Consider the following 22,512-nt stretch of genomic DNA (forward strand, 5'->3'; position numbering starts at 1 on the left):
TATATCACGTTGCAATTTTAGAAAGAGTTGATAATGTACAAACCCCCCAATAGAATAGCAATTCACAATTGATATTTAATAACATCACAAAAATCTCACAATGTAATATTAAATGTATCAATATATGTTCAGACATACATACGTATACATATGGTTTGCAGCTAATTGGCTTGCAACCAATCAGAGGATGGGAAATGCTGACATTGATGGTGTCTGTGGAGGATTAAAAAAAAAAGAACTCTAATGAACTGTAAATGATTTTAACAAACAGTTCCATTGCTACTATAGTTCAAGTTTGATCTGCCAGCACTACAGATTCTAAAGTCTCCGCAATTTATATTGTTACCAACACTCTCAACAATCTGTTTGACCAAAAAAACATGTACCTAGTCTACAGAGACAGAGCAGTCCACCACTGCATTTACACATACAGAACAGAGTATAAATACGAATATGCTATATGCAAATTGAAACTCCACTTCACAGCTGTGCAACAGACGTGCCTTCTACCATTTCACTGTGACGCCATGACTGAAAAGAATAGAAACAGCTAGAAAATGTCAACACTGCCTCCCTGTGGGTGCAGCATCTTAGTGCAGTCAAAGATGCGTCCAAAGTGCCCCTTCCTTCATTAAACAGAAAGAGCTTGAAAATGCAGTGCAAAACATGACAAAGTCATATAAGTAAGTAGAACATATTTAAATGGCGGGGGGATGCATGCTGTTACTAATGAATTATTTCATGTACATTTTCATTCAAGATTACGTGAGACTGCAGTTCCGTTTTATTCCTGCTACACGCCACGTCGCTAGATAGCGCTGGGCCCACATTTAGGTTCGATTGATTAGCGGCGTAAAAGAAGGAAACGTGGAAGTGGTCAGCCACAGCAAGTGTGTCTCACATGTACAAATTTACACTCGGCAATGGACTCTTCAAATCAGAACGACGCCGCAAACAGTTGCTTACAAAGCACTAATCCTGACGCCCGAGAACAAGAAGATAAAGAGTTCTTACCTGGTTACAAAGACGTCGATGCTTTCGTCAAAGTAAGTGTGTTGTGTGTGTGTTTTTATTATTATTAATATTTTTACGAAACGAGTTACGAGTCGAGGCTAGTAGCAACGTAGATGTATGCAAGTTAACTCATTTTGCTTTCACATCAATTTCAGTAATAGACATTTTAATGCAGTAGTAGAACAGTATTAAAATGCATTAAAATGTCTATACGAGTGGTTCTCCGCTGTCGTCAGACAATCGAAATCGTGATCTACCTCTATAAGAAGTTAACGGCAATATTAAGAAAATTTATTGTTCAGAAAGTACGAATTGTTAAATACTGAGGATGAACATGAAAACTGTACAAATTAAAAAGCGGTGTTAATTTTGCTGTGAACGGCTCTGATTGGTCAATCGCCGGAGCAAATAATTCTTGGCCTGCTGTGCAACTGCTATTTTACTGTGATTATAGTTGGTTGGCCGTGAAGAGGTTATTTTAGCATTATGTGTAGTCTGCCGTGTTACATCTCAACTGGCTTCCAGGTTAACTGGCAGTGGCTCCGGTAGCTCTGGTCGCTGGGGCAATGTCAGTCCAGTAATGTTTCCTGCCTGCAGATTTGTCACAAGCTACATTGAAATTTTCTCAAATAAATATTTTAAACAAAACCGCTTGTTTACAACTCGACTGGCTGCAAGAAATTGTAAACATTGTACAAAATTTGCAGAATTTGCATTTGTAGTTCTCATGCGATTCACGGCATAAATAACGCTAAATGGCAAGTTGTGAGTATGTAAATGTGTGTTATGTCTCTCTTTTGCAGTATGGGTTGGGTTCAGTGTTGTTGGCCACCAAAGCATCTGGTGGCTTGCCTCAAGCTGGGGATGACTTCGATTTTTATCGCAGCTTCCCCGGTTTCCAGGAGTTCTGTGAAGTTCAAGGAGATCAACTCTTGCTGTGGTAAGTTGATCAAGAATGATGGTGCTCGCTTTGGGACAATAAATGCCTAAATGTCTAACTCTGAGCAGATATTCTCTGTAAAATACAATCAAAATGACTCTTTGTGTAAGTATGTCAACATTTGCTTTTTTAATGTATGCTCTCCCCCAAAAGTAAACTGGGAGACAAATTCTTGTATTTTATATTAACTGAAGTGAGAGACGTCAATATTTCAGTTTGTTTTTCCAGGCACTTAAGTCTGCATCTGATACACAACTAAGAAGATAATATTTTTCATATGTTTTTATGAAACAAAACAATTGTTAGGTGAGCAAAAGAACTGGAACAGATAGACCTAAAATAGAATAAAATAATAAGATTAATTGTTGGTTCTAAATCATTTGCTTGCAATAATGAGCTCTGTCAAACGCATGACGTCAAACAAAATTCAGTACTTGTGGAAAGGAGTATACAGTATATCAGGATATTATCCTGACATGTTTCTCTGTGTTAGCATGAGTCAGATCATGCAACATCACAACTGCCGATCTCGCATGAGAGACCGTGATAAGCTCACCGGGCTGGAGGAGAGGTTCGACTTGGTTGTGGACTCTAATGATGTTATCCTGGAGAAAGTGGTATCTGCTACAATTTTTTATCTGTGACACAGATTGCTTTAAAAAAAAAACAAAAGTGTGATACAAACTAACTTGAGAATTTGTGTCCAATTTCCAGGGGATTCTTCTGGATGAGGCTGATGGTGTGAACAGGAGCCAGCAGCCTGTCATGCCTGCAGGTTTTCAGCCTCCAAAGATTGTTGTTTCCAGCTGGAATCGCAAGGTTGGCTGATTCGCCTCTCATCGTCCAGATACGAGTCTCTGCCCCTCACCAACGATGCTTGTATTGATCAGGGTTCGGGCTCTGGAGGTCGGTCAGGGACATTCAGGCTGCTCCAAGCCAAGAATATCCCAAGGCCTCAGCTGAAATTCAAGGAGAAAGTCGACAACAGCAATACTCCGTTTATTCCCAAGATTTTCATCAAGCCTAACGCCCTGAAACCACTTCCCTCATGTAAAATGCTGGTCACATATAATCCCATGAGAAATATTATGGAAAAATGTTTTGTTCCATAATTTTCATACAATCTTTCAGACTCTTAGCATTTCTGACCATTTGTCTTGCTCCTTTTGATAACAGATTTCACCACCAAACATATCCGTAAAGAGAGACCAGAAGATCTTGATGTCCCGGCAGCACTGGCCGATCTTATCCACCAGCAGCGAACACAAGAACACATAGAATACATGTAAGGACTTCACCGACATTGATTGTTTTTGCCTTTTGCTCTTTTTTTATTTTTATTTATTTTTTATTTTTTTTTAACCCCTGAGTCTCTTAATCTTTTTCCATGGTAGGTTTGTACACCCTTACCAGTTTGAATTGGATCATCTTACAGTGCCTGATAGTCTTCTGGCCAAGACGGAGCCGAAGGTACTGAAGCATTTCAGGCCATATTCTCATGAACACGCACACACAAAAGGGATTCTGGCCATTGGTCCACAAGAAAATTGTATAAAATGGGTGTAAAACGAAAGTTACGACTGTAACTGCGGTTCTATGAGTCCCGGATGACCGCCATCTGGCGGTGGGGAGGGACGAAATAGAACTCTGTACATGGTACGGCCTAAAATTTGACCACTGTCCCGAGAATAAAAAATTAAAAAAAGGTTAGGCTGGAGCTCAAATTGCTCAATGTTACATTTTCTTGGGGGAATATATATATATATATATAATTAATCCACAATCCCCTAGTACTCATGTATAATACCAAAAATGTTATAAAAAATAAAGTATCCAAAAATATCTGTTAATATTTTGATATTAGACTGAACCCCTATAGCAAATTCATGTTTTTTAAACGAGATTTCTTCTACTTGATGGGCATGCCCTTATGAGGGTTTTTAAATGTTTAGCTTCCTGAAGCTCGTATCCCACTGAGGGGGTAAACGTTTGTCTTTGCAAAAGTGGCGAATGTGTGTTCCCATCATGGTTCGTTCAAGGTTTACAAACGTTCGCCTAGAGTTTTAATGTTTTTTTTTTAATGTTTTTGTGAATGTGGTCATGTTTAGGGACCTTTGTGAAATTGAATGAACCCTGACGAGAAACCAGCATTCGCTAGTGTTGCAAACTTTTGCCCCTCAGTTGGATAAGGGTTAAAATCTGCAGATAGGTCATACAGTAAAATAGTGCTTGACGGCCAGTAAACCTAAATTGGTTTAAAATTCCACGCATATAATTTTAAGCGTGTGTTCATTTAATCTTACTACCGGTTTGGTCTCAACTACATTTGTCTACATTTGTAGATGTACAAACCACTGGAAGAGACAAGCTACTCGTTCATTGAAACACTGGAGGATCTGGTGGCCCTGAATGAGAAGCTAAATGAGGTGTCCGAATTTGCAGTTGACCTTGAGGTACGTACACGTTCAAAATTGATGCCATCTATTTAGGCCCGGTATAGCTGCCAGTTTGCCAACTGACATATCCCCAAATCCATGACAGCACCATTCATACAGGAGCTTCCTTGGAGTCACCTGTCTGATGCAGATCTCCACCAGAGAGCAGGACTTTATCATTGACACGTTGGAGCTCCGCACTGAGATGTACATCCTGAATGAGGCCTTCACCAACCCCTCTAAAGTCAAAGTATTGAAACTGCTTCACATTTTTGTTGTTGTTGTTTTAATGGTGTTATGTTTGCAGCGTTACTTTTTAAAGAGGGAAGATTCATCAATATGAAGCTTTGCAGGGACGTCATAATAATCATAATTGATTTCTGCCTTGACATAATTTTAGGATTCTATATCGATCATTATTTGCGATTTCTTTCCATAAGAGGCAAATGTTTTTTTTAACCAATTGCTGTATAGTGAGTATTTTTCCTTTTTTTTTCTATCCCTTATGTTATTTTGTCAGTGCATTTTAATGCTTGCGTCCTTCATGTGGCAAAATACATGTTAGCCATACCCGCCCGTTAATCACTGACTACTGAAATAGTCTGAAAATGATCCACTGGTAAGAGTTGGAATCCTCCCTTGTCTTAGTTTCTTCACTTCATTGAGGGTTGTGTACAGAAGTCATTGTGTAAAAGGTGTGTGTCTGTGTTTATTGAATGCAACCTAATCTGTGTGAATACATGTAGTTATAAGTAGACTGACTTAATTCTCTGAATGGCCGTCAGGTGTTTCATGGCGCAGACTCGGACATCGAGTGGCTCCAGAGGGACCTTGGCTTGTATGTGGTCAACTTGTTTGACACGCACCAGGCTAGTCGAGTGTTAAACCTGGCCCGAAATTCACTTGACCACCTGCTCAAGCACTACTGCAGCGTGGATTCAGACAAGCGCTATCAGCTTGCTGATTGGAGGATCCGGTGTGGTGCCCTTTTCAGTTTGTTTTTGTTCTGTGGATGTTGTAGTTGTCGTAAACTCAAATTACTAACTTGACTCCATAGGCCCCTGCCAGATGAAATGGCACACTATGCCCGCAGTGATACCCACTATCTCCTTTACATCTACGACTGTATGAAGGCTCAGCTCTTGGACTTCAACCACGGCCAACCTGGTCTGCTGCAGAATGTCTGGAACAAGAGTAAAAACGTTTGCCTAAAGGTTTGTAAGACTCGTTGCTCCTAAGAGATTGAAATGCCACACACATTATCTTCTTTACTCCATGTCTTTGCTCTCATATTTTACATTTCCCATGTTCACAATTCTCACTCTTTTCCTCCTCCCACACAGAAATATGCAAAGCCAATATTCACAGACGAATCCTATCTGGAGGTGCAGAAGAAGCAGAAAAGGTCTTTTAACACCCAACAGCTCGCTGCCTTTAGACTACTGTTCGCCTGGAGGGACAAGCTGGCTCGGCAGGAAGATGAAAGCACCGGGTAGGATGTTTGGAGATAAATCTCAACTGCTTCAGATAGGTTTTTACAGCCCAAGTGTTCAGTGAAAATCTCACTGTGCTGTTCTCAACACAGTTGCTGTTTTTTTTTTTTTTTTTTTTAGATATGTCCTGCCCACCCACATGATGATCAAGATATCTGAGGAGCTGCCCAAGTTAGTTGACTCAGACTCCCGCTTGAACAGTGATTCACTTGTTCAGTCAATTCGCATTACTCTGGGCATTACTTTTTGTGTTTTATTCATAAACTCAGCACAGTATTTTGTTATTTTCTACTCAGGGAGCCTCAGGGCATCATTGCCTGCTGTAACCCAGTGCCCCCGCTGGTGAGGCAGCAGGTCAATGAGCTCCATTTAGTAGTGCAAGAGGCTCGAGAAATGCCTCTCCTCAAGGTAAGTCTATCCCTTCAACTATTGCTCTGTTTGGGTAATGTCATCACTTTGGGTTTCTGCACACAGGCTGAAATAGCAATGCAAAAACCAAAAGGACTCATACCAATAAAGAAGGTGAGACATTTGTCAGTCAAAAAATGAGCTATTTGGCTGCAGTAAATACTGAAGGTTTGGAATGATTGCGATTTTGTTGGTCATTTTTCAGACAGAGGTTACATTGTTTGGTCCTCACGATACTTCCAGGGTCCATGAGTGCAATGAACCCCACTCTTCTGCTGTTGGTGAGCTACACTGTATATACATGTTTATTCAAATAATCTTTTTTTTTTTATCTCAGTTTCTGTCCACAAGAAAGTTTTAGCAGGCTGTGTCGTCACTCAGCTAACCTGACAGGATTTTTTGGGGGAAATTTTGCAGCAAGCTGAGCACCTGTAGGGAGGCCACACAGGCCAACATGGAAAAACTTCACCCATAAACCCAAATTTCACCATAATGATCAACATTAAAATACAGTTGTGTAGTGAGACAGCGGTTACTTTCCAAAATCGTATATTGAATATTGTAAGCCATTGTAACATTATGCATTTTGAACATAAACACTGGCCATAGGGAATATTGCACATACAAATTTAATAGAAATTGTACCTAATATAATGATTCAAAACCAACAGTACTTAAAAGATTAGTGGTAAATATTTTGAGTATGTAAAAGTGAAATATAATTAAACTGTATTTAGGGTGTAATTCTTTGGTGAAGCGACAAAGGGCGGCTTCGTACCACACTGAGAATCATGGGCTTAAGCAATTAATCAGTCACTTCCTTTCACCACAGAACTGCCTGTTAAACAAGGAGTGCTCTTCACTGATGATCACCCCAACTCTGACACTGATGTTGAGAAAATAAGAAGTCTTGTGGCATCTGCCAAAATTACACTGTTTGAGGTAACCTTAAGCTTTACTCGAAATGTTTTAATATGAAGCCAAGACAGCTGGCTTGACAAATATTTGTTCTTTTTTGTAGGAGCCAGAAACAAAAGAAATCCAAGAGTCCCTTTCTGTGGCTCAAATAAAAGCTAGACGAATTATCGAGTCCTTTGAAAATCCTTTTAGAATGGTAAGAGTTGACCAGACGCCATCCCCACACGAATCATTTTGTATACTATCTAAACCGACGCACAGTATTGCATTTAGTTGTTCTTCTGTGATTTCAGTACTTGCCTTCCAGTGGCGTGCATGTTAATGAGAATGCAAAGTTTGACCCTTCTTCAAAGATATTTGAGGTACAGCAAAGAGATCTGTACATGCAGTCATATTTTGACACAAATGGGGAACGGACTTAGCCAACCAGTCTCGTTTTTCAGATCAGTAAAAGGTGGAAGCTGCAGAGTATGGAGCAGCAGCAGAGGGAACTGGAGTCGGCGAAGAAAGCCAAGGAGGAAGCAAAGAAACGGGCAAAGAAAGCAGCAGGTGACGTAGTGGAATTTGCAGGCTTTCCATCGGTGCATGAAAGTTCTTCCATTTCAAACCAATTTGATTGTTATGGAAACAAATTGAAATCAAATGTGGGCATAACTTGTAATGCTGATATGGATGGATAATTGATTTTGAAAAAAATATGCACACAAAGTGGGCAAGTACATATATATGAATACTCACTAACTTCCGCAACGAATCCAGGCTTAGTCTTAGTCTCCTAATTGCCATGAGTTTGTCAGTAAATAGCTCAGAACATGTTCTACAGAAAATACACCACTCTTCACTTTACAAGCATTTGAAAGTCAATTTTCCATCCTTCACCTTTAATACTACTCATTATAATGCAAATGACTTGTTACTGTTGATTTCATCAGAGGAAAGACAGAAGGCTAAAGAAAGCTACAAGGAGTCCCTGCAGAATGTGTCCACTGTGCGCCAGAAAGCCATTGTGAGTACTTTTCTCTCTTGCTCTTTGTCTATTCACTTACACTGAAGGGGTAGGCTGCACTTTGTGTTCCTTTTGAACCACTTTCTAAAGGTCACCAACATTTTGCTGAGTCGTGGCTTTCTTGAATGTCCGCTGATACATGTGATGACTCACAAATGTGAACAATTTTTATTTACGTGCCTGTTGCATGTTGCGTCTGGGGGACAACACTCAGATTGTAACAAAAGGGCACTTGGGTTAGTTTCTCTAGATGACTAGAGCAGTGGTGTCCAAACTCGGCCCTCGAGGGCCAGAGCCGCGCAGGTTTTGGATGTTTCCCTTTTCCAATACAACTGATGTATGACCAGCTCGTCAGCAAGTTCTGCATAAGCCTGATAATGATCATGAGTTTGGGCACCACTGCTGTAGAGCAGAGATTCCCAACCAAGGTGCAGTAGCACAGTTGTGTGCCACAAGAGGTCATCAGAGTACTGTGGGAATTGTTCCTTTGTGTGCAAAAATTCTTCTTCTTTTTTTAGATTACAAATCTATAATTGTTCATCCATCTGCGTCTGTGACGCTTAGTGACAGGAATAACAATGAAATGCTCTTCTTCCACTAGACCGAAATCTGTATAAACTTATGTATCCACTGGTTGTCATTCATACAAAATAACTCTTGGTTTCATGTGAGTATAATTGGCTTTAGGTTCAATTAAACAGATTTCACAATGCTTAAGTCTATTTGTGAGTAATTTTAGACAAGGTAATTACTTTTTCAGTATTAATATTTTTGTGTCGTTTGTTGGTGTGCGGTGAGATTTATCTAATGTAAAATTGGGTGGTCTTGCTCAAGAAAGGTAGAGAAACACTGCATGAGTTTGCCTTTCTGTCTAAAAGTCAACTCCCAGGCTGCTGTACATCTGATCGTCAAGGTTTTTATTTTTTTCCTGTTCCTTCTAAATGCCTTTAGTCTTTAGTGCACTGAACAGTATGTCTTCATTACTGGATGAAAACTCAACCATCAATCACTTGTATACACACACACACACACACACACACACACACACAGTGTTCTGGGGTAACGTTGGTGTATAAATGTACTACTTGCTGAAGAAACATTCACTAAAAGAGATGTAATGGGAAAACCTGCTATCAGTAACATTCTCTGTACAGTGTAGTGATGTGTACTGTAGATAGTTATTGTTTATGGGACTTGTACACTAAGTGCACTGTGAAACCCTGTTGTTGGTTTTACAAGTACAATGTATCTCATACATACTGTCGTGATTATAATAGTGGTTCACCCATTTGATCAGGAATGTGCGAAAGTGGCTGGAAACAAACGTGAGCGGGTCCCCAGTGAGGACGGAGAATCGACTCCCAAGACGAGTAAGAAACTAAAAGCTGCAGAGAAGAAAAAGGCCAAAGCTCCTCCCCAGGAGAGCTTCAAGCCTTTCGACTACAGCCAGTCAGACCTCAAAGTGTTTTCTGGTATGGTGTTTTTCTCCTTTGTATTAAAAAAAAATATATAACTGGGTTATGCTATTCAACACAACTTAACCACAGAGTTGTTTTTACTACAGGTAGTAAATCAAAGGACAACTCGCAGTTTGATCCAAACAGGCAATCCCATAACTCGAAGAAAAAGGTATTGTTTTTTTGTTTGTTGTAATCATAATTAGTTTAATACAAATGTGTATAATACACTTGTTAGTGTTTAGTGCATTTCTTTCCCTTGTATTACAGAAAATGGCTGGGAAAAAGACAGGGTCTGAAAGTAGAAGTATGTCATACCTAGCTGGAAGCTCAAACAGGTGAATAAATCTGATATTGTAAATAGAGTTTTAGTTTTCCTCAATCACTTCATCATTATTTCCTTTTCTTCTTTACAGAGGATTTCGCCACAACTGGCCCAAAAGATAATGTTTCATTTCAGGCCCTGGTATTTTATTGTTTTTATTTTTAAAAAATGAAAGTTTTTTTTTTCTTTTTTCTTCCCCATCTGTGTATCCTTGTAAATATGCAGACCAGTGCACTATTAAAGATGGTGTTATTTCATAAATTGGATTGGTTGTCACTTTGTTACAAAAATATATTTCAAATAACTTTAACCTAGCAGGACAATACTTTTAGCTAGGCTGATCAAGTTGTACATGAAGGACCACCACACCAAAACCTCGCCATGGCCGTCTCAATCTCCAGGGCCAAACCCGATTGAAAACTTCTGAAATGTGATCAAAAGGAAGATGGATAGATAATTGGTCACAAGCCATCAAATAAATCTGTGAATCTTCAATTATTGTGTCAGGAATGGCATAAAGTCACCAGCCAACAGCAATGTGAAAGACTGGTAGAGAACATGCTAGGACGCTTTAAGGCTGTGATGACATCAGGGCTATTCCGCCACTTACCAGTGAACATTTCCCAAGGTAAAAGTAATTGGTAAATAGTTGTATATAAATAACAATGCTTTGGTTTTAAAATCTTTATTTTAGGGATTTTTTTGTGCTTGGAGCTTAGGTTATGTTATATTCTGCCTCTTTGGCACACATGATTAAAAAAGTGACTGACATGAGCTCGGACCTTATATATCACTGACCTTTAGCACACTTTTACCATAGCTACTTGTTTAATCCAGTTAAGACTGGAGTCACCTATTGTTACAAGGGCTAGGCAAAGTCCACCCTCCTGTGTGGAAGAGGTTAAGATATAAGAAGAGGAATCATTTTGGACGGGGCATCTGGCAGAAAAAGTTCCATGGTTGTTTACTTTATTGGCATACTGTACATGAAATTTCTTAAAAATAACAGTTTTCTTGTAGTTGATATAGCTCGCATCAAAGATAAAAGAACGAGAACCGGAACTTGTCCATTTTTCTAATGTAATGAGTCGCACACACATTTGGATGCGTTTAGTAAGATGACGGGGGTCAACGGGGACGGATTATTATTACGACATGGCTTCAACCCGTCAACCCTTCTTTCAGATGTTATTGTTGCAAATGATGTGATCGATGTAACCTGTTGTAATAATGTGTCCGAAAGGAAAAAATGAATAAAACAAACCCCGCTACAGACGCACGTACACAAACACCCTATTCCGCTATCACGTTGAGAACTGCGCAGCCGCACTACAGTCTCACATGGGCTTAGGGGCGGTGCTGGTGCAAGTCAAGCAAACTATGTGACGAGCACTCATATCTCCGCACCCCATTGGATAGTTTAACTGTGCGGCGTGACGTCAGGCGTCTGCTATTCGTTCTGATGCGAAGCAGCAAGTATGGCTGTCAGTCATATCGTAAGTGTCAAAACGTTGTCGCGTGTCACGTTGGCTCGTTTATAAACACGTTTACCTGAGCTCGCGGGGCTACCGGCATGGACAATATCAGGGACGGCTGGTTTAAGGAGACGTGCACATTATGGCCCGGCCAAGCCACTAGTCTCCAAGTAGACGAGGTCCTCTATCACAAGAAATCCAAATTTCAAGACGTGTTGGTGTTCAAGAGGTGTGTTCTTCACTACTCCTGCAATTTGCTAACGCTGCTAGCTCCTGTGGGTGCTGTTCTGACAATGTGCTGTAGTATCATCGGGATATCTAACGACAAGATAACAAAGAAGCATCTTACTAAAATAACCACGATTGGTATTGTCATACGTGAAAAAAACTTTGTGGTAGACTATATTATTTAATTTCAGGGTGTGTACGTTCCCGAATCAGTTTTTGCTACACGTATGTGTAGGTGGTGTGAGTTAATCAAAATGTTAAAGGTGTAAATCACGTTTTTCTGTAACACCGTTAACTGTGTAACTTATTTCAGTAAAACGTACGGCAACGTGCTGGTACTGGATGGAGTGATCCAGTGCACGGAGAGAGATGAGTTTGCATATCAAGAAATGATAGCCAACCTTCCCCTGTACAGCCACCCTTGCCCCAAGAAGGTAACATATGCATTTAAACAAAAATATCTATTTCATGTGATTTTATCCTTAGACTATCCTAAAGCATTGCATAGACATGCTAAGTTTGTGTCACCTTTTTTTTAAGGTCCTCATTATTGGGGGTGGTGATGGTGGCGTGCTAAGGGAAGTGGTGAAGAATCCGCAGGTAGAGTCGGTGGTTCTCTGCGAGATCGATGAGGTGAGGACAAATAACACTCAGCAAACTTGCGCTCAATAGTAAACACTACTCAAGTTAGGATTGTTGCGCTTCTCTACCAAGGAGCGGAATTTCACGCTTTACACAGCTATCAATAATTGTTGTTCAATCACAACTGGTTATTTAAAGAGTCTCCTCCATCATGCTCGTCACATTTTGACATTATGAGACAGAAACAACACCAAATATTTGATCAACTTTACCTCACCATTGCAAAGCTTTGAACAGGATGTTTTCACAGGGAAGTGGCCAGTAAAAGTTACCCGAAAGTTGAATACACGTAACTTATTCTAATTATTATTATTTTAATAGACCATGTTCACTGCAACTGCCACATTTGTCTACTGTGTAGGATGTCATTGATGTCTCGAAGAAGTTCCTCCCAGGCATGGCCAAAGGTTTCTTCAGTCCAAAGCTCACCCTCCATGTTGGAGATGGCTTTGAGTTTATGAAGCAAAACCAAGATGCCTTCGACGTCATTATTACCGATTCATCTGACCCTGTTGGTAAGTGTAATGACAACTCTTTGCATGTTTGTGCCAGGGGAGGAGGGGGCAGTCCTGAGAAGGATCAATTTCCCCAAAAGACATCTTCATGCAGCTCATTTCACTAAATGTACGCATAGACATGTGAACCCCTTTAAGACCGTTTTGTAATTATAGGCTTTACAAATAAACTTGACCTCACTTGTCTGATTCTTATTATTTTTTAATATCATGTTGCAGGCCCGGCTGAGAGTTTATTCAAGGAGAGTTACTATCAACTGATGAAGACAGCATTGACAAATGGCGGAATTCTGTGCTCCCAGGGTACTTTTTATTTCACTTCCTCTAAGGGTGTAAATAGTGAGTTTGCGTTGAAAAACCTTTTTTGTATTTCTATAAAATAAATGAATGCATCAAACTCAATCATTCCACTTTAAATATATCGAAAAATGTATTGAATCCGCTTTTATCAGAGAAATATCTTTGAAGGCTGCATTTACTCATTGCATCATACCCTGTGAAACTGAGGCATATCGAATCTATTATCCTACTGAATCGAATCCTTTCGGAACAGTAAACGTATCATAAATGCATAGACGATATGCGTCGGTTCACCGTACCTTTTTCTTGTCTATTGCTTGGATTTATCAAATGAATGCGTAATTTTTTCCCCATGGTTATTCCTTGATCATTTTCCTCACTCTGATGGAGGACAAAAAAATCATATGGATCCAAAGGACTGAAATGATACAGCTTGAAGCTACTCAGAATGTGTGCCGACTCCTCCTGTTATGCTATATGCATTGCATAAGCACACATGCACAAACAGATCATATAGCCATGCGAGAGCATAACTGCAGCAGTACATTTCTGCCAGAAGGGTGGAACCGCAATTACACTACACTGAGGAAAATTGAAATTCAGTGTCACCCAGGTCTCTTATATTCTTGGTTCAAATTTCATTTTATGTTTGTTTTGGAAAATAGCCCTAAAAAGGTACGAGAAGTCAAAATGGCACACGGTGGCTTTGTTTAGGGCTACTTTTCAGAAATGGGTCATTTGAGCCTTTTTTTTGGTGCAAATTTCAGTGTTTTTTTCCTGGGCTGGTGGGTGTGAGGGATGATGGAGGCTGGGGGTGCTGCCAGTGAAGCCCACCAAGCATCATTTTTGACCTGGGCAAACAGTGCTGCAAAATGTATTTTTAAGAAGCAGTGACATGCATGCCAGCGTCTTCACACGTTTGATGATTTTTTTTTTTCTAAATCGATGTATCTGTTAAGGGGGCAGCACGGTGGCTGACTGGTTAGCACGTCCGCCTCCCAGTACAGAGAACGTGAGATGGAGTCTGGGCTTCGACCTTCCTGGGTCGAGTTTGCATGCTCTCCCCGTGCCTTTGTCGGTTTCCTCAAACATTCCGAAAAACATGCATGGTAGGTTAATTGAAATATCTAAATTGTCCCGAGGTGAGATTGTGAGTGGGGTTGTTTGTCTGTGTGTGCCCTTCGATTGGCTGGCAACCATTTCAGAGTGTACTCCGCCTACTGCCCGAAGCCAGCTGGGATGGGCTCCAGCGAGCGACCCTTGTGAGGACTAAGCGCTTAAGAAAATGGATGATTCATCTGTTAACCATCCATCCATCCATCCATTTTCTTGACCGCTTTTCCTCACAAGGGTCGCGGGGGTGCTGGAGCCTATCCCAGCTGGCTTCAGGCAGTAGGCAGGGTACACCCTGAACTGGTTGCCAGCCAATCACAGGGCACACAGAGACAAACAACCATACTCACAATCACACCTATGGACAATTTGGAGTGTTCGATTAACCTGCCATGCATGTCTTTGGAATGTGGGAGGAAACCGGAGTACCCGGTGAAAACCCACGCAAGCACGGGGAGAACATGCAAACTCCACCCAGGAAGGCCGAAGCCCGGACTCGATCTCATGTCCTCAGCACTGGGAGGCAGACGTGCTAACCAGTCAGCCACCGTGCTGCCCTCATCTGTTAACCATTAAGTGTAATTCATGTATAATAAGTTTGTAAGTTATAAATGTTTTGATTATAGTTTGTGGTACATTTTGGTTCATAGTATTAATATTGGCAATTGTAAACTTTTTTTAGGGAGTGTTTATCCCTAACCCTGCACATAGCTAGAATCTTTTAGCTGCATGCTCGGGCCCTAATTCCAGTCTTGGTTGCAGAACCAAGTAAAAGTAGTAGTTTACCTTTTCATCTTTCAGCCTTTGTGTGAAATTGGACAGAAGTATGCCAAAAGCGCTGGTGCTTATTTTACAGACTGTTCTTGTCATGTGCGCAGGAGAATGTCAATGGTTACATTTGGACCTGATAAAGGAAATGCAAACCTTCTGCAAAACATTGTTCCCTGTGGTGGACTATGCCTATGGCACCATCCCAACATATCCCAGTGGTCAAATTGGATTCATGCTCTGCAGTAAAAATCCTGTAAGTCACCCCCCCCCCCCCCGCCCAATCCACACACACACACACACAAGATACAAATGTGCTTGCTGCTTCCCAGTGTCTGATTGAATAATTATTTCAGGGGACACATTTCCAGAAGCCAGTGAAAGAACTGTCAAAAGGAGAATTGGAAAGCATGAACCTGAAATATTATAACACAGAGATTCACAAAGCAGCATTCGTCCTTCCTGAGTTTGCCAGAAAGGTCAGTGTCAAAAAAGAAGCAAAGCATACTTTTCTAGCGTATGAGCAGCACGCAGCACGACTTACGGGTAATTATAAATAAGCAGTAAACATATCTTCTTGTTTGAATGGCAAGCATCTAGAAAGAAATGACTTTTACAGGGTTTAAATGTAAAATATGCCTTGGCTCAATAACGGTGGTCAAACCCATGATCTTTCCTACTTTGTCTTCATGGTGATTGACAGGTACTCAAAGAAGCTTGATTGGCCACAGCAGAGCAGCGTGTTTGTCCTCCACCTGCTCCTCGAGCCGCAGATGAACAAATGCAGCTCCTCCTCCTCAGCACGGTGAAGACCCCCCCCCCCCCCCGAAAGTGTAGTCTCCTCAAGATTCCAAGATTCGTTTACGAGACGGGGGACAGTTGCCATCTGTTTCTTTTCATCCTTCATTCCTAAACAAACACTGGTGTTGTTTATTTCCTCATGTCTTCTATTAACCATGTTCATTCTGAGCTCGTCTCATGAGCAATCACTGATGACGCCATCCAACCCTGACCTCATTCTCAAGGACTGTACCGTTCAAATTGCATTGTATCATTGCATGTAATTGCAATGTATTGCTGCACTCTCAATGGAAAGGCTCTTTTCTCGTTGAGAATCCAAACACATCCTCATGAATTCGTAAGCGAGTGCTCCTCAGTGGGTTCTTTGTTGAATCTGGTTCGGTATGTATTACAGTAACAGTCAGATAGAAATGGTCCCTTCAAAACAAAACAAAAACCTAACAACTGCTTGATGCTCTGCTTTGTTATGAATTATGCATTTCATATTTAGAACTGAAGCTGCGACGTGAGTTAAAAGGCTAAATTATGCAGTTACTGGGGTTTGGCTAACGATAGGAAGCTTGTAATGTGTTAAGACTGACAGTGGGACGCCATTATACAGTATTACAGTGTTATTTTTTTTAGCTAACGTCTGAAGCCGATTGCTGTGAATCTTTAAGAAGAAACTGCATTTTAAAAATAAAATAAAATAAAACTCATTAACTATCATAAATCAGTTTTTTTTTTTAAATAATCAGTTGTGACTTTTTCTTTTCTACAACACTTTAGTAGGTCTGGTTGTATAGCTTCATCCATTTTCAAAGGTCCTTGAAATGGTGTGTCTAATATCAAGTATTTGCTGTTAAAGTTAACTCATTGATTAATCACCCCAAAAATATTGCATTAAACATGTATTAACGCAGATTAATCACACTTAATTTTGAGCGCAAGATGTGATTAATCAAAAAAAAATTTAAACAATCGTTTGACAGCTCTAATATATATTTTATGACATTTCTTTGCGCTAAGATTTTTCAGATTTAAAACCTGTGCCTTGGCTCAATAAAGTGGGGAAACACTCACAGGGCAGAGCATATCTGATAATGCTTCGATCAATAGGTCCTAATACTTCAATGTTAACTCTTGGCTTGGTCGATGTTAAATGTTCATTCCTTTCTTAAAGGAAGTGACTTCTGTTATGGTGAGGACTGATGAGTGACACGGCTTGAGGTGGGCCCTCTTTGAGCTAGTTAGTCTTGAATCGACTTTGCATACACTTTAATATTGAAGAAGTGTTCAATCACCAAGATGTAGACTTCGCTGCAATTGAAGAGGTGTTACAAAAAAACGTATCATGTAGGAGTTAGAGCCATCTTCTGCAGATCGCATGTATTTGGACCGAGTGACAATTGCCCAGTAGTGTTAATACTTAGTAGTTTAAGGGTGCTTGAGGTCTGAAGTAAACCCAGGCAAACTTTATCAAAAAAAATCCTTGGTGGTGTTGCTGTCTCTGTTGCACTTACACGTTCTAAACACCAGATGGCAGGAATGAATTTGATTTTGCGGCAAATTTATCATTGCGAATGAGGGTTAGGCGCACGAATACACTACGAGATTCTTCATGGCATGCTTTGACTATACTGTAAGTTGTTGCTTTTTTTCTGTGTTTTTTACAGATGTAATTGTTTTTTTTTTTGCAATGTAGTTTTATCCATGCCAGCAAATGACAGTGCTCCTATTTGGAACACTCAGAAAAGGTTATTAGACCTCAGAGAAAAGATTGATTTTTAGAAAAATATTTTTTTTAACAAAATAAAATTAACTATATATAGGGACAAATTTACCAAGACAACCAAAGGCAGTCAAGAATAGCAGTGGACTTAAAAAAATGCATCATCAGCAAAGATGATTCATTCATTAATTAATCTAAATAAAGCAGTTTAATGTGTGCTATACAATTAAGAAGCAACAACTTTGTTTCTTCAATTCAAAACTAATGGAGAATATGCACAGTTGGTAAGTTGTATGTTTTCCTCCAGTATGACAAAAAAAAAAGTCCAGCACTTACTCCAAAAATATCTGACCTTTTTTTTTCTTTAATTAGTCTATTTATTTTTCACAAAAACATGCTATAAAAATAAAATTCACAACTCTTTATCGTGTTGTATAGCTTGAAATATGACCTTCGCCCTTAAAGTTATTTTACAATCTCAGATATACTATTTTCTTTATATGGCTATCAATTTTTACATAAAAATACAACTTTACCTAAAAATATCTTGTTTTTTTTCTAAAAAAAGCAACTTTTTTTTCACCAATATCTACCACTTTTCTCCAACATGTTTTTTTCCTAGACAACATGCCTTTATTCTTATATGATTGAGACATTCTTTCTTGTAACATTTTGTCTTTTCTCCAAAATATGCCACTTTATTTCTCCAAAATACATGACTGTCTCTGCAAAATAACATCTTTTCTTGGGAAAAACATAATTCTGCAACAACAATTTTTTCTCACAAGATTGTGAGATCATGAGATCTTTTTTCTCCAATATACAACTTTTTTTGCTCCAGAAATATACAATTTGCAACTCATTGTCTTTTTTTTCCTTTGTCTTTTCAAAGTGGCCCTAATACCCTTTCATATAGAGCATACATTATATATTCTTAAACTGGAAGTCATAAAGTGCAAGTACAACACACATAATTCATGCCGACAGCACTGTCGGCCGTGCTGTCACCATTCCATATTGAAGTGTTTAGTGGTGTTAATACTGTCACGCAGGACCAGAATAGCCAACATATGAAACGCAATAATCAAATCAGCTTACGTCATGTGAACTGATGAGCGACGGTGTCTCGGTGACGTCTCTTACATGGTATAGAAACTTTTTGTGGACATTTCTTGATCCTTCATTTGTTGTTTTTTCAGTTCTTGTTTAATCTCCCGATTTGCTCGGGGCCTTCCAGAGATCAAGTAGTGAGTGAGCCAAACATGTTAAAAACGGATCTGAAAGCACAGCCAATCAATTGATACACACCGACCAAGACCGACTGGAATGGAGGGAAGCTCTGATCCCTGCCAGCGGCCTTGTCTGCATACGTCACAACTTTGCGGTAATTGTGCTGTATCACACATTGAAGAATGGCGTTTGCAAATATGAGCAATTATTCATCATCACACCTGCCCGTCTCTAGTCAACAGTAAGTACTTGTTGATACAGTATGTTGGGGATAATGCATATCTGCAATATTTAAGGATATGAATTATTTTTGTCCAAAATTTTGGAAGGAGAACAATATTGTTAAAATCATGAACGAGTCTTAGTTACTAATGTTGCTGTTATATTAATTTAGGTTAGGCTTTGTAAGAAACTATGCAGTAACTTAAAAATATCTATTATTTGGATGGGAGACCACTTGTAATTGCAAACAAGCAGGTTGCAGGTTCGTTATGAACCTTTCTATCTATCTTGTGGTAAAGCATTTCAGTGTTCTGCCTTTCACTATGCGCCACCGGCATGGCCAGATGTTCAGTACAAAGATACATTATTTCTAGTCAATATTGAGCACATCTGTGGCACACCTGATGATTTGTCACAGCTGTGGCACAGTGGTTAAGAATCACGAGCCTACGTGTTATTACCGTTTAAGACCTGCAGTGCGGTTATAGAATCTTTGTGCATATTTGCATTGTTTTTTTTCCCCTTAAAACTCACCTATGTGCTGTTTGGGGGCTCCCACTTATGGCATCTTGATGCCAGGGAATTATGTTGTGTTTAAGAACTTCTTTAGACAACATTAGTCAATTTCCGCCATCTTGTGGCATCTATTGGCAAATCCAGTTATAGTATAATTTCTCTCTCTCTCTCCCTCATTCGCCCTCTCTTTCGCCCTCTCGCTCTATATTTTTTCGGCCATCCTCGGGTTCACTGTGCAGTATTCCTTTCCTCTTGGACTAAAGCAGTCAAGGCAGATGGCGGCCTCACAAACATAATGTGGCTGCACAAGAAATTTTTCTGATAGAAGTTATTCACTTCAATAAAAAGACACTGAATTGCATCCAATTGCTACTGATTGAGCTAAATATTTCAATATGCCAGCGGCTGACTTTGATAGCTGACGTTCTTTTCAAAGCACAGTCAGCACCCATAAGAGCGCCGTTGTTCATGATAGTACATGAAAATTGGATTGTTAGAGTGATGCGTTAGGTTAAACTTGAGCTCCATCTCCTCGCTGAGGGAAAATTGTCTCTGTCGTCCTTTTGAAACGTTTCCTCGGGCCAGATTTTGTCGTGCATTTCCTCAAGTCGGGTCCCGTGTCAGACCATTCGATTGTCATTTCAAGGTGTCACAGAGCCCATCAGCAATGGCGCCACATCATTGACAACAAGTCAGCCTGTGGCCACTTGGTTATGAATACGTTTGAGTGACCTTTTGATTGGCTGTGTAAAGTAGTCTTTTTAAATTCTCTATCGCCCAAGATTTTTTATTTTTTATTTTGCTGCCGCAGATGGACCACATGTCTACCTTGTCAGAAAGGTTAACTGTTCACTCCTTCCATTTGTTCTGCTTTGACCCTTCCCCACCCCCATAAACTCCCACACACAAACCCACTCCGTCATACTCCCACCACCTTCCACGTCACCCAACCGTATAAAAAGAGTGAGGGGCACAGAGGCAAAGCAGTACCTCTCCGATTTCCAAATCTTGGTGACCACCAGCTGAGCTACTACCTCTACTACTACTTCCACTCCCGCCGCTCCATCTCCTGCTCTGGATCTCTGGCTGGTCCCAGCGGCTCTCTCCAAAGTCCCAGCATGCAGATCCTGGTGGTGTTAGTAGCTTTCATGGGGGTTCTGCTCAGTGTCAGAGCAGCCGCCGTGCTTCCTGCCGAGGACAGGAGCCCCATGCAGGGGCTGAACAGGGTGAGAATCAAGCGCTTTTTTCTTCTTCTGTCATTAACCAATTTTAGTGTGTTAACTGCATACAACGTTCGGTATACCTGCATATTTCTGTCTTATTGAGAGATTGTTTTATTTATTTTTTGCTGTCAGAGAGGTGCTTATGGTTATTATTGTTGATTTGTTTGCCACTTTTTACAGTCTCAAAAAGTTTTTTACATAGGAAAAAAATTTGTATATTGATACCTTCTTAAAAATAATTGCCTAAGTCATTTTTTTCAGATTTTTCAGGAATCACAAAAAAAAAGAAGAACCATTTGCATCATGAGGAGATGATTTAGGCACAAAAAAAAATGATAGGCAATTATTTTAAGTGTGACGATATGCAACCTTTTACAGGTAATACAAGAGAAATGAATTGAAATCAATCAAAAATAAATCAAACAAAACAATTGAGTCTTACTGGTGTTATATATATATATATACGTACATATGTATCTAGGTCTATATAAGTGTATATACCTATATATATTAATTGTATATAAACATGCACATATAATATACATACACTGTAAATAAGTGTGTAACAAATTTGCTACATTATACTGAGAGCTGTTCCTAATATTTAGAAGCAGTTTTTAATCAGAATAAATACGATATTGTTATTATTTTTTCAATCTGTAAAAAAAATAAAAAAATAACATTGTGAAGGTGTCAAGACAAACAGAGTAAATGTCTTTGTATAAACAAAATTCTGGATGCATCTTTTGAATTAAAGCCTATTATATACAGCAGGTGTACCTAATGCAGTGTCCAATACGGATAGACAGATCGATTGCTGAATAGATGGATTATAACAATTTCTTGTTGCAATTCCTCTTTGAAATGTTCCAAAGTCAACAGTGTCACATGCAAAAAGTGCAAAAGTAAACTAAATAATCAGTGTTACTGTGCTCCTATAGGGACAGGACCTCAGCAAAGAGCGCAAAGAGCTGATCCTTAAGCTGGTGGCCAGTTTGCTGGAGGGGGCGTTAGACACCAACATGCTCCCAGAGGAGCCGTCGCCCGAGGAGCTGGAGGAGCCGCTGGGGTCGCGCCTGGAGGAGAGGGCCGTCTACAACAGGCTATCACTGCCTCAGCGTGACCGCAAGGCACCCTGTAAAAACTTCTTCTGGAAAACCTTCACCTCGTGCTAACAGAAAAAAAACAAACAAACAAGCGGGCCACCCCCTGCCAGCCCCTCATGAACTGTAGTGGACCTCAGCTGTGCACATCACTTCCACCTGCATTGATGAACTTCACAGGACACACTGTGTGACTTATCAACACGTGTACTGTATTTATGTACCTATTTATTTATGTATACCTTATGTATGTATGTATTTATGGATGTGCCATCTTTCTTTTCAGGCTAAAGAATAAATCTTGTAATATTTGGACATGGTAAAATAAATACATCAGTCTTTTCACCTGCTTGGGAAATAGAAGTGTTGGATGGAAAAATGTGTGCCTCAAAGCTTTATTGCTGCTTACAATTGTTATATTTTAGGCTTACAAATATACTATGTAAACAGTTGTAGTCTTAAACAAGTGAAGCAATGACATTTAGTACTATTAAAAAACATACAAGACTGTGCCATTATCACCAAATGTGATCAATAATATGCATTAGCAAAATGAATTTAATTCAATCAAAATGTGACCATATTATAGATTTAAAAGATAATGTTTTAGGATTCAATAAGGAATCTTTAAGTCTGTTTGCATTAGATCATTCATTGATGCAGGTCCTC

The 22,512-nt window shown here is 39.7% G+C and overlaps 3 protein-coding genes across 3 annotated transcripts; all 3 read left to right on the plus strand.

Moving 5' to 3' along the window:
- The first annotated feature begins 856 nt into the window (after nt 1-856).
- On the plus strand, nt 857-10,257 carry exosc10 (exosome component 10). The gene is made up of 25 exons (XM_077551434.1): nt 857-1,046; nt 1,818-1,954; nt 2,448-2,571; nt 2,669-2,773; nt 2,845-3,004; nt 3,131-3,239; nt 3,349-3,424; nt 4,297-4,407; nt 4,496-4,639; nt 5,175-5,365; nt 5,447-5,603; nt 5,733-5,881; nt 6,003-6,053; nt 6,179-6,290; nt 6,357-6,404; nt 6,496-6,571; nt 7,123-7,232; nt 7,312-7,404; nt 7,502-7,570; nt 7,652-7,757; nt 8,141-8,214; nt 9,512-9,686; nt 9,779-9,843; nt 9,942-10,009; nt 10,088-10,257. Exons 1-25 carry the CDS (start codon nt 924-926, stop codon nt 10,116-10,118), a joined length of 2,664 nt encoding a protein of 887 aa, XP_077407560.1. The 5' UTR covers nt 857-923; the 3' UTR covers nt 10,119-10,257.
- Nucleotides 10,258-11,435: 1,178 nt separating this feature from the next.
- On the plus strand, nt 11,436-16,550 carry srm (spermidine synthase). The gene is made up of 8 exons (XM_077555281.1): nt 11,436-11,700; nt 12,013-12,133; nt 12,240-12,332; nt 12,703-12,856; nt 13,076-13,159; nt 15,148-15,293; nt 15,394-15,516; nt 15,741-16,550. The coding sequence occupies exons 1-8, from the start codon at nt 11,570-11,572 to the stop codon at nt 15,756-15,758; spliced, it is 870 nt and encodes a 289-aa protein (XP_077411407.1). The 5' UTR covers nt 11,436-11,569; the 3' UTR covers nt 15,759-16,550.
- Nucleotides 16,551-20,518: 3,968 nt separating this feature from the next.
- Nucleotides 20,519-22,209, plus strand: LOC144059757 (somatostatin-1B-like). Its single transcript, XM_077579002.1, has 2 exons — nt 20,519-20,743; nt 21,682-22,209. The coding sequence occupies exons 1-2, from the start codon at nt 20,636-20,638 to the stop codon at nt 21,913-21,915; spliced, it is 342 nt and encodes a 113-aa protein (XP_077435128.1). The 5' UTR covers nt 20,519-20,635; the 3' UTR covers nt 21,916-22,209.
- The last annotated feature ends 303 nt before the right edge of the window (nt 22,210-22,512 follow it).

Source organism: Vanacampus margaritifer, chromosome 1 (genome assembly GCF_051991255.1).
Source record: "Vanacampus margaritifer isolate UIUO_Vmar chromosome 1, RoL_Vmar_1.0, whole genome shotgun sequence".
Taxonomy (NCBI): domain Eukaryota; kingdom Metazoa; phylum Chordata; class Actinopteri; order Syngnathiformes; family Syngnathidae; genus Vanacampus; species Vanacampus margaritifer.